We start from the raw sequence: 12,208 nt of genomic DNA, 5'->3' as shown, positions 1-12,208 counted from the left end.
ATGGTTTGATCGTAATCTAGATATGTCATCCCACATAAGTAAGCAATGCACCTCGGCATTCTATCATGTGGATAATATAAGTCGGATTCGTATGTTTTTAAGTACAGATACCACTAAATCCCTCGTACATGCGTTTGTTACCTTGCGCATAGATTATTGTAATAGTCTTTTATATGGCTTGCCAGCTTCTCACCTGAATAAGGTTCAGCGCGTTTTAAATGCCGCAGCAAGATTAGTTTGTCGTGCGCCACACTACTGTCGCATAACGCTGTTGCTGTACGAGCTGCACTGGCTACTGGTAAGGCAACGCATTAGTTTTAAGATTCTACTGTTTGTTTTTAAGGCCATCCATGGATTCGCGCCAACGTATTTAAGAGAACTTGTGTCAATTACAAGACCAGGAAACTATAATTTAAGATCCTCCTCGGATGGTTTGTTGCTTACAACACCAACTTATAGAAGTAGGATTACATTAGGAGACAGATCATTCCAGGTCGCAGCTCCGGCACTTTGGAATGTATTACCGCGTGAGATTCGTTCTATTACAGATCTAGGGATTTTGAGGTGCCATCTGAAAACGCACCTCTTTAGGGAAGCTTTTTATTAATTTTTATCACGATAATTACTGGTATCTTAACATATGTTGTATATTTTAATTTTATCATAGTATATTTTAGATAATTATCAGTTAGATACCTTGTATTAAATTATTATAGATAGAAATCATGTAATGCGCGCTTAATCACTTCATGGAAAGCACGCAATATAAGAATTAAATTATTATTATTATTATCAACCTCGAATCAGAGGATAGAGGCATGGTGGTCCAATTTTAGAAAGTCTTGCAGTGAATGGTGGATTGATTTGTTTAAAGATTTAACAGCATCGGGTGCATTTTCGCCAGGAAACCTAATACATACCTACTGCATTCGGTATTGCTTCATGGATGTTTTGCAGAAAGAACTAGATTTTGTTGCTACTACATGGAATAAACATTTGATAAGAGGAGTACCATGTCTGAATGTCCAAGTGGAATCCCTGATGAGCTCTTTTTCCTCTCAGAAAACTCAGGTACAGTATTTGGTTGGGTTTACCACTGATTTCTTAAGGTATAAGTTTGTTAGAAGATCACCTGTTTAGATTTTACGTCAGTATTCACCCGGAACCAGTCTCATTTAAGGATTATATAACAAAGAGCGGATTTTGTCCAATCAGGACGAAAGTAGTAGGCAAATTTTGTAAAAATTCGAAGTGTTTTGTAACTGGTTTTCCTGTTGGGTACCTACCTATTAAGATCATTTTCTCCGTGAGATAAGTCCTCATTCTATCGTAATTTACTGTTATTACTTTCCCTAGTAACTTGATGTTGTGCATTCAATGATTCAATTTCCCTTATAGGTGGTGAAGACATGTCGAGGCCTTTATCACCTGTTAAAGTGTTATGGGCCAAAACACAGTGCAGAAACCAGTTAATTTGAGTGGCAGCTGTGATTTCAATGCCTATGCACGATACCTAATGAATAATCGAGGCTATCTCCCGCCAAACAACTGGGAAGATGCACTCAAACTATACTTTGACCTTTTGCAGCTTGCAATGTAATTCATTCATTCATTCATTCATTTTATTTTGCCATTAACCAGAAATACAACTACAGTAGACAGAAATACATAAAAGATAATATAAAATATTCTAACTAAATTATTTACAAGATTAAATGTGGTAAAGGCAAGGAAGCCTATATAGAAGCTAGGGGGCTTATAAACTATAGGCTTCCTGGAACTATAGGGTAAACCATACAAGTTAAGGGTACTGAATGAAAATTTGGATTCATTTTTTAAAGAAAAAAAAAAGAAAGAAGAGAAAAAAGAAAAATAAGGTGTGTAGCTCAACAAAGAGTTAATTTAACTAAGAAAGAAGGAATTTTTTTAACTCTTCTTCCAAACAAACTGATATTTTCACTGTTTTGAATTTCCCGACTTAGCGAGTTGAAAAATGTAGGACCTTGAAACCGAATTGAGAATTTTCAAAAATTAGTTCGACAATGAGGTACACAGAAGAGGGTGGAATTGCAAGAGTAAACATATCACGAAAATAATTTGGAAGTGAGCCTCTTTTAAAAAGATACATAAATTTACCTATTTGGTATAAATAAAAGTCCGAGAATTTTAAAATCTCCTGCTCTTTAAAAAGAACACTGGTATGAGCAGCAAAAGAAACTTTAGATATTCTTCTGATTATCTTCTTTTGCAGAATGATAATCTGATTTAAATTAGACTGATGTGTCTATCCCCAGACTGAAACACAATAAGTTAAGTAAGGGTAAACTAGACTATAGTACAAGGAGCACAAGGAAGTTTTGGGAAGGCAAAAAACTTGACTTATAAATAATACCTATTGATTTTGATATATTTCTAGAAACGCTAAGAATGTGAGGCTTCCATGACAAATGCTCATCGAGGACAACACCTAAAAATACTGTTTCTTTCACACGTTCAATAATATTGTTGTCAATTTGAATAGATATATCAAGTGTTTGCCTCCTTTGGCGTGGTCTAAAAAACATAAACTTTGATTTTTTAAAGTTAATGGACAGTTTATTTGTAATCTAGGAGAAATTAAGAAAAGGAGGCATCACGATTGACCATAACTAGAATGTTCACGATAATCCTTTCGAACCGGCATAAATCATTATAAATCATTATGAATAACGCAAGGAAAGAATTGCTTGCTAAATACATTTTATTACTAAAGTAAGATATCAAAGAAGAATAGAGTATTAGAGTAATCAAGTTTATTGACAGTTTTGGCACTTAAGTAGTAATAAATGATTTTTGAATGAACATTATGTATAAAGTAGCCTCTGCGGTTGCTTCACTATGCAATACATATACTTTTCCTTATATCGAGCAAAATACAACCTATCATCATGATTGTTACAGTAACTTTAGATTAATAATCCGCCTGGTGGTCCCTTTGTTGAAAACCCACATTCGAAGCATAACGTTCACTAAATTTTACCAAAACCATGGGAGCCCTCTTTTAAAGCTCGAACAATAAGTTCCTCAAATTCATCAAAGGAATGAATGCCTCTTGGTGATTGCAATTGTAAACCACAAGTGGAAGCCATAGGAAAACGACGTGAACTGGGTTCTACATCGAAAAAATCGATGTCAATATTTTTGGGAAATCCCAAAACAGGAATGTTGTTGGCTACCGTTATAAAAATGAAACGCTGTGGAAGAAGTCCCTGTGGATCGGACTGATCCAGGTTGTCCAGAAACTCTTCCCACCATAAAATGGTGGCCTCTTCCTCCTCTCTTGCCTGATTGCCTCTGTTGCTGCTAGGATCTGAATAATTTATTAACAGGAATCCACAGTACGAGGAAAGGGTGACATACAAACACGTCTTTGAGCCCTGTTAGATTTTCCTTGACATATTTTAGAAGGCCTACCCACTGAAGGCCTTGACTAAACTTTTACACAGTAAAACCTCTAGTTCGCTCTTTTCACTAAACTCCCTATTAATTTTACTAATTCCACACTCGATAATAAATTCCGACTCCTCCCTTACTGCTCGATCAAATTGGTTCTTATTGACAGCTTCAGATATCTGCAAAACGAAGAGAGCATGTAAGCCTGATAGCTGCGGGAAGGTTTGTGCTAAAAATAAAGTGGCAAAAACAGGCATCCCGTTTTAAGGGACTTGGATTGATGAGACGCCCTAATAATACGTCTCCGATAAGTCTCCTCAATTGACATGAAACGAATAAGCTTGAAGAGAATTTATTTTAAAATTCCTGCGATTCCTGAAATTAAAATTCAGTTAGGTTGATACAGCGCCATTTCCCCCCCTTTTTTTAAGTCTCTCGCTAACGTTTTTATTTCTACTTATAAGTTATCATTGACTCATGTAGACGCACGTCTGCCAGTTTTACCTTTTCAAATTTCTTTCTCATGTCGTGGTCTCCCACATCCAGTGGTATTGGCCTGGACAAAGATGGGCCAGCTACAAAATAGTCAAACAGCGAAGGTGAAAGACTGTGTAGTCCTGGACCCCCCTGTCGAAGTGACATTCCAGAAACAAGATCAGCGCAGTAATAGGCCTTATGTTCCAGAAACAACAGGTTGTTGCTAAAGGTTTAAAGGGCCTTGTAGCACCCCGGAATAATTGTAGACAGCTGTCACTGCGAGACGCAAGAATTCTCTCCTTGGACCTCCTTTGTCCTCGGCCTCCTTCCCAATAAAATGAACCTTCAAGCTATGATTCTGCTTGAATGCGTTTTTGGAAAGAGATCTTACTGTGTCCTCCCACAAGTGCTTTCTCCTCACTCGGATAATCTGGAAGTCAGTGTCTTCGTCACCCAGTTTTTCACTCTGGAACGTTGTTAATAGTGTTTCCAAGGATTCTCTGTCCAAAAAGTGACAGCAAAATATTAGATAATCAGATTTAACACTGAAGGCATGAAAGGAAACAATTCTGTATTAATGTTGGTTTGATTGCCATAGAAATGCAACAGGCCTTTTGAAAACTTAACGCATTACGTTTTTACCACTTTCATGCATGTCGGTGATGCTTAATAGGTCTTAATATTTCGATAATTTGATTCATATGTGATATGTGTGAAAACTACTCAAACTCACGCACATTTACAACATGAACAATTACTATCGAAATACATTCTGTACATTTGAGACACGGGAAAGCCTTTTAAGGAACAAGACTTCATTTTTGTTTGACTCTATCAGCCTTTGCGTCCCTCACCAGTGTAACAAATACTCTAGATTGCCTAGTACTTACAGGGACACAGTCAGCTATGGGACCGCGCTGACCTGGACACTACTTTTGCCAGTTTGAAAAGCCTTTACCTCAACCCGAAATCAAATGTACGCGTCGGATACATAGAGAAATCCGCTTCAATCTTGCCTAGTGTTTCATTCTATCCTTGATCTTTTACAGAAAACCTCCTTTTGAGCAAATGTTAACTTACCCTATGACATTATTTTATCATATTTGGTGAAAAACAGTAGCCAAAGGAACATGAACAGAAGAGGTGAGAAACGCGTAGGCACCGGGCGGGAGAAATCGCCTTCGTTTGCCAAAATAACAAAAGAAATGAATCAACAACATTGGCGAGCAAATAATCATTTTATATATAATCGCTGTATCCACTGGTAGCGTTATTGAACGCTTTGCTGTACTGATTTCCTGATGTTCCCGCCAATGCTCCCGAACTCACTCCTGCAAGTGAGGATCCTGCTGTAAAGCTGAGGCTGCCAGTCTGTTTTTCTCACTCGCATTGTGGCTGGGCTACTTTCTCGCTGCGGTTTAACATTAAGGACAATTTCCCCCGAAGAATCAGCGAGCATCTGTGCGAGTAGACAAAAATAATTATGAGTAATCAGCGTATTTGTATCGTACCATTCACGCCGTGCCTTGTTCTCTTTTTCACTCCCCCTTCCTCTCCAAAGAGTCGATTAAAATGGTACACTGTTCACGATCCCTCTACTTCAAGTGCTCTTTAGAGATGGTAGAGCGCGGGTACGGAAATGACTAGAGGTAGGGAACCGTAGAAAAAAACACAACAAGAAAAACGTATGTGGACTGGCAATTAAAATGGTGGTAGTAATTTTCTTGTTGTTGGAAGGATCCTCTCGATAAAATGGCAATAATGGTAATGACAATGATACTGATAATAATGATAATAATATCTTGGTTACCTTGTCAAGTTCTCCAGGTTCTGTATCGGTTTCTTCCCAGGATAATATGGCTGGAAGAAAACATGAGATGGATTAAAATTGTTGCTCTGTCATTTCACAGCCGTACTGGCCATTCCCATTTTTTCCGCGGGGATGCCAAGACCCAGTAAGGGTTAAATCAGCTAATTTTTAACACATTGCTTTTATTCTTAATGAAAAACAAATATTTCGCATCAAATGGAGATAAATTCAAAAAAAATAATTTTAATAAATTCAAATTTAAGAACAGATCGATTACCCTCATAGTCGGTTTTTCTGCACAAGTAAAGATTAACACGGTTATATGGCTTCCCAATTGATTCTTTGTACTTTACTGAAAAACACTCTCTTGTGCCTGGGATGTACAATACCACGTCCAGATCTGGTTATAAAAGGATCCATTCCGTATTTAAGTCATTCGTCTCCACTCTTAAGTTTTTGTTGTGGGCTAAGTGCTTTCCTATTGCAACTTGCTTCACAGTAAGATCAGTTGCCGACTTCCGGACAGAAATGGGTCAAGAGAATGCCCTTTTAATCTTCAACTCATTATACTCGTTGTTTAGTTCTTGGTTCTGTGTCATACTGCGTGGTTATTTAGAGGACGCCACCTTATTGGTCGGTTAGAGTGGTGTCATGTAATTTAAAACTTGGCGGGTAATTCATTTCACAGCTGATCATGCACAGCAAGCGATATGATGTGCAACTACAAGAACAACAACATCTTTTAACATCATACAGCCTATGGGGCCGTGTAAAAAATGTTAATAAAATACAATAATAAAAATTATTAAAATTGAATGTAGTCAATAAAAGGTGAAATATGTACAATAAAAGATATGAGAAGAATTAATAAAAGACGAAATCACTGTCAATTTGGGGACGACTTATTTGCGGTGACTCTTCATTAAAGTTCAAAATTCTGAGGGCGTGAGACTTTTTTGCCCTTTTGGCATAGTCCTTGGCTCTGTAAGAAATAGAGTTTTTCATATAATAAGTTTCAAAACGTTGTATGCTAACACGATGTTGATGACGGAGGTCATACTTGGACTCTTTCCTTTGGATTATGTGTTCTAAGCAAGATGGAGTTATGCGGTTGTATATATTATAAATTAAGGCGGCTATTTTGACCTTATAAGTGTCGAATAAAGAGTCCCAGTTAGCTGTTTTTCTTACATCCTCAGAGGGCATGTCACGTGGACGGTTATATATAACTCTAGCAGTGCAAACTTGGTATTACTTTCGGTGACGAGTCAAAAGATGTATATGTGGAATAATCTGGCCATAGTAGCTGATGAAGAGTAAAGCAGTCCTGGCTTGTGGGAGTTCGCCGGAGAAAACAGTTCAGACTCGGCGAAAACTGCTTATCACTGAGGTCTTCACTACATCAATATATAAACAACCAACATCCTATTGCAAAAAACCGACAACTGTCAACTGGCAACAGGGGCACCCAACGACCGTTTTCTGGGAAATGATCTGAAATGGCTCGTTATGCATCCTGGAGTGCTTTAAAAGCAATATAAATGAATAATTCGCATCGCTAAAAAAATTTGATCTGTTCGGTCGTCTTAGGAGTGGTTTGAACCTCTCGAATTTTTTAGGGCTGTTTTTCGCCTTTCCCGAAAATAACAGCCTAAAGTGAAAGCTTTCCGAAAACATAAGATTACCTGACGAGCTTTTCCCTTGACCGAAATTTTTAGGGGTCCTTTCAAGTTTTCTCCAAAAACTTTATCTAGTGTGAGAATGTCTCTGAATTTTCTAGGGCGACGTAGAATGTATAGAAAATTCTAGGTGTAAAAGAAAAGGCATTTAAGTGATTTTAAAGCCAGTTGAAACGTCTAATGAATGTATAGAAAATTATAGGTGTAAAAGAAAAGGTATTTAAGTGATTTTAAAGCCAGGTGAAACGTCTTGTACCCTGCCGAACTCAATTCGCACGGCACTTGCAAAAAAATCTGATATACGGCATGGCACTGACTGATTACAACGCACATTGAACGCAGTCAGCTAAGGCAGTTGGCAGAGTTGAGATCAGTTGGGATATCCCAGGGCACGGCTCAGTGTTCTCTTTTGTGTTCGTTCCCAAGGGGTCAGGGGTAAGGTGCTTCGGGTGCTAAGGTAATAGGAGAGGACAGCTGATGGGGGGAAGCTGAAGAATAGGCGGAATAGGTCCAGTAGGCAGAACGCTGGACGGGATAGTAAAGATCAGAAGATTACGCGTTTTATAACAGTTCTTTGAACAGTTTAAACAACTGTTTAATCGGGTACTTTTTCCTGTATTTCAGCGTCAGTGTGTCCCTACGGGTAATTGCCACTGAATTGCTTAAACAGAAATTTGGTAAGAAAAAACTCAGAACACTGGAATAACCAAGATTCTGGAGTCTGGAGATTCCTCCAAGTATAGATAATGATTTACAATTATCTGAATTCTTAGGTGAATTATCAGCTGACAATTACAGTAAATTATCAGGCTGAATTATTCCTGTTATAACACGACTGACACGAGTGCGCATTGGGCTGGCTATGAGTCTGCTGAGTCTGCTGATGAGTTGGCTATAATGAATGTGTCTCAGGTGTCTGATGGGTTCATCTTTAACAGTTGCAAGGCTGCAGTGAGACTTCTGAGACTGATTATGCTTTTTCCTTGTTTATCATCAGCTGTGTCATATTCGTTTTGCAGTGAAAGTTAAGGTACACAGCAATCCGAACAAAGGTTCGGCAGGTGCATACGATTTCGCGACTGCAAAGCCGCAGTCAAAATTGAATGAGTACTAAGAGACTTCCCCGGAGACGGAGTTTTCTTCAGAGTATTTTACAGAAACCTTGCATTATTACATCTTCTCGTTTTGTTGTTGCCATTTATTGTTTTGTTGCAAAATAAACATACTACACTTGCTGAAAATGGTGAAAATTCAATAAGTGCCCAGCCTTGAATAAACGCCCACCTCGAATAGGCGTCCACTCTCAAGGTCCAAAAATTTTTTAATAAGCGCCCAGGGCAGTTAATCGAATAAATATAGTAATCATAAAAGCCATATGTCGGTCCACTAAAAGGTAGTTTTTCAGGTTTGTAATCCTTTTAAAACCGTTAAATTTTACTGGTTTTACAAGCACCTGAACAGGGGTAGGAGTCCTTACTATAAAGGCCTATACAACTGATACAAGGAGGCTCTTCCCGAAAGGAGTACTCGTAACTTTTGGTGTTCTAAGTATCTTTAAAATTTTGATTGAAGAATAGAGACTGCAAGATGCGAAAGGACTATTATCTTTCAATGGTAAAAGAAGGTAACTTTTCAGGCTGACTTCGAGCCAAAGTCCTGAGGCCTAATCTACTAAGGTGTTGAACCTCGGGCAGAGCCTTCTTGTTTAAGACTTTGTAGAGTAGCTGTCTATACCTCCCCACGCTGCGAACCCAATTTGTATTAACCACTGAAAACAAATGTTAAGTAAATCATTTTTGCTGTTTTATTCAAGTTTTGTTAATTTCTCGAGTCTCTTTTTTAACTGCAACAAACTGAACATAGTTTCATGAAACTGAATCAACACTAGTTAAGTTTTCTCTGTTCAACTGCTTTTTCTTGTAGTCTAATTGTGTGAATTGTTCAACTAAAATCTGTATAACTGGCCGTTTACTTGCTATTTGTTAAAACATGCAGGGTAGATGTTGGTTGATCATAAGTTTTGCTAGTCTGCTTTGGGTAAACAAGCACCACTCTCACGCCAATATTTGATCTACATGTTTGTAGTTGTTGTTGTTTGCTAACCTGGGCCCAGTTGTTCCAAGGCCGATAATCACTAACCCGGGGTTAAATGTTCTGAAATTTTTATCCTGGTTTCTTTTTCTTTTTTCTACAGCATCAGAAGCATTTTGTCAGATAATCTTTCACATTCTTTTTAGAGCATACAATTACCACATTGCAGACTAATGGAATTATACTGTAGTTGCTTTTTACGCTTTTTTATCTTAAATATTCAACTTTCACACTAACCCTGGGTTATCTTAACCCCACTTTGAACAACCCGGCCCAGTCTTCTAACAACTTATAGCTGGACTCAAACTACTCGCACTTTGCGTCTTTATTTTTTTTTGCGATTATGTTGCTTAGAAAGATTTGTAAAACTCATTTTTGGGTCAACCAATCTGACAAATTGTTGACCCAAAAATGAGCCTAACTGAATCTTTCTTAGCAACATTGCACTAAACAAAACAATATAATTCTAGGGCCCTTTCCAAAAGTGAGAACTGGGCAGCTGGACCATGGTCAGACCCAAGACCTTTTGGCAATGAAATAGGCTTTTTCTATGAGATTTTGCCGAAAATCCATCTCCTTTGTGCATAATATTTAGGATTTGACTGATCTGGATGGTTAGTTTTGATTAAAAGTGACATTCTCATTACGATGGGAATGGGCTAGCTGGTCAGTTCTGACTAATGGAAAGCACCCTAATTTTAATATAAATCATACTGAAAAAGTCAATACCATGCAGTCAGCTGGAAATCAAAAGTATAACTTCTTTAAGCCCAAAATTTTGGATTATTTTTGTTGTTGTTGTTTTTTTAAATTTGTTACGAGAATTTGATAAAAGATCAAAAGGTCTATTCTAAAAGGTTACGACCATATTTCCGTGAAACACTCTACCATGCAGACTATCTGCCACCATGTTAAAACATTATGCTGTTAATTGAACCCAAGATGGTTTATTAATATTGACATTTTGCATTGATTTCGAGTCTTTGGGTAGAATGCTCAAGGAAATACAGTAGTAACCATCATTAGAATAAAAATAATTAATAACTTTTTTAGGTTCCCCTGGTTCGGTTTTTTCAGGGCACTGGGCGCGTTTGTGCCCAAGCTTCCTGCACTTGTGACATCTGACTGAAAAAAAGAAAAAACAAAAATAAATGAACAAGAGATATTTTCGGTAAGGAAAAAAGGCATTTATGGAAATTAGCGAGAAATGAACATTTTTAGTAACCCTAGAAAGTCTGAATTATCGGCAGCTGGCTGTAGTTAAATGCTAAGATAGAAATATAAAATATGCTGACTAGATCATCCACCCTAAACTCCAGATCCAGACACTACTTCCATGGTCCTGCAAAGTGTTCTCTCTTGTTGTATATTAGATTTTCTGTGACTTTCACATTTGAAACACAAATCAGCTACACTGTCCACTAGTCCTACTATAGTTTGTTGATCATTAATAATTTTTCTGACACAATAGATGGAACGCATTTACATTATTTCATAAGAATGGAGTTATATAACCATCATTAACTAACCACAGTCTATAATCTACATCATTTTATTCTCTCTTACCTCTTTCATCATCTCTCTGGCTCCTTTCATTTGCCCTTTGCCTGCTCACGCTTTCATATCTTCTTCCTCTTCCTCGTTCTCTCCTTCCATTTCCTCTCCACTCTTCTTCCCTCTCTGTCTCTTCATCTTCTCTTCGTCTTCTCTCTTCTTCCCTCCTCCTCCTTCTCCTCCTTCTCCTCCTTCTCCTCCTTCTCCTCCTTCTCCTCCTTTCTTCTTCTTCTTCTTCTCTTCTTCTCCTCTCTTCTTCTCTTCTTCTCCTCTCTTCCTCCTCTTCTCTTCTCCTCCTCTCTCCTTCTTCTTCTTCTCTTCTCCTCTCTTCTCCTTCTAATCTCCTCCTCTCTTCTTCGTCTCTTCCCCTCCTCTCTTCCTCTTCTCTCCCCTTCTTCTTCTTCTTGTCCTTTCTTCTTCCTGCCTTTGTTCTTCCCTGTCTAGCGCTATGGCTCGGTCGAGCCAGTCCCCATCGGCATCCATGGGTTCTGAAAAAGATATAGATAGATAATAGTCGATAGCTAGTCTAGTTCATTAAAGAAATAGAGGATACTGCATGGCCATGTGAAATACCAAACCATTTCACTTCAAAATTTTTTCAGAGGGGTGGCTTAATAGAGGATTCACGGTATATAGCAGGCAGACCGAAGAGCACTAATCATTATGCCTCACCTTTAATTTTGGAGACCAAAACTGAGACTTACCAGACGCTACTATGGGCAGTGCTCTTCTTTGTCACTCTGAAGGTACTCTATTAAAATATAGTAGGGTGGGTTATGGTGGGAAAAGGGCGAACAACATTCTGGCACAGGGTTATATTATTGAACAGTGGAAGTTGACTATATCTCAACAGCTCTCATATTTTTTTAAGTTGAATAAAAATAGACTGTCAATTTTGTTGATGACTCATGGAGAAAGTTTAATTATTTTTTCCAAATGGCAGAAGCCCATCCATTAACTGGTGTACCTTTTCTATCTGAAATTTTGTAATGGTGTTCATCACTCCCCGATCTAACCAGTTCTTTTACAATTTGTAGTTATATATATATATATTCTGATGTTTTGTTCAAGTCTGGCAAATATCGAAAATAATCACAGCATCCAACAAAAAAATCAATTCGTTTGTCTATACCTGGCCTTTCGCCATCTGCCGCTTGTTCCATTA

The 12,208-nt window shown here is 37.9% G+C and overlaps 1 protein-coding gene across 1 annotated transcript; it reads right to left on the bottom strand.

Annotated features, from left to right (window-relative positions):
* Positions 1 to 3,008: 3,008 nt before the first annotated feature.
* Positions 3,009 to 6,139, bottom strand: LOC140931856 (uncharacterized). The gene is made up of 6 exons (XM_073381572.1): positions 6,109 to 6,139; positions 5,720 to 5,769; positions 5,239 to 5,368; positions 3,937 to 4,007; positions 3,458 to 3,611; positions 3,009 to 3,349 (listed from the first exon to the last, which is right to left on the bottom strand). The coding sequence occupies exons 1-6, from the start codon at positions 6,137 to 6,139 to the stop codon at positions 3,009 to 3,011; spliced, it is 777 nt and encodes a 258-aa protein (XP_073237673.1).
* Between the last annotated feature and the right edge of the window lie 6,069 nt (positions 6,140 to 12,208).

This window comes from Porites lutea, chromosome 3 (assembly GCF_958299795.1).
Source record: "Porites lutea chromosome 3, jaPorLute2.1, whole genome shotgun sequence".
Taxonomy (NCBI): domain Eukaryota; kingdom Metazoa; phylum Cnidaria; class Anthozoa; order Scleractinia; family Poritidae; genus Porites; species Porites lutea.
Note: the sequence above shows the minus strand (reverse complement) of the source record. Positions and strands in the feature narration are given on the sequence as shown.

Excerpts from the sequence above, each read along its gene's own strand:
- LOC140931856 (XM_073381572.1), bottom strand. The coding sequence starts at position 6,139 with ATGGATCCTTTTATAACCAGATCTGGACGTG. Across the intron at positions 5,770-6,108 it reads TATAACCAGATCTGGACGTG|CCATATTATCCTGGGAAGAA; the intron begins GTATTGTACATC and ends GTTTTCTTCCAG. Across the intron at positions 5,369-5,719 it reads AACCTGGAGAACTTGACAAG|ATGCTCGCTGATTCTTCGGG; the intron begins GTAACCAAGATA and ends CTACTCGCACAG.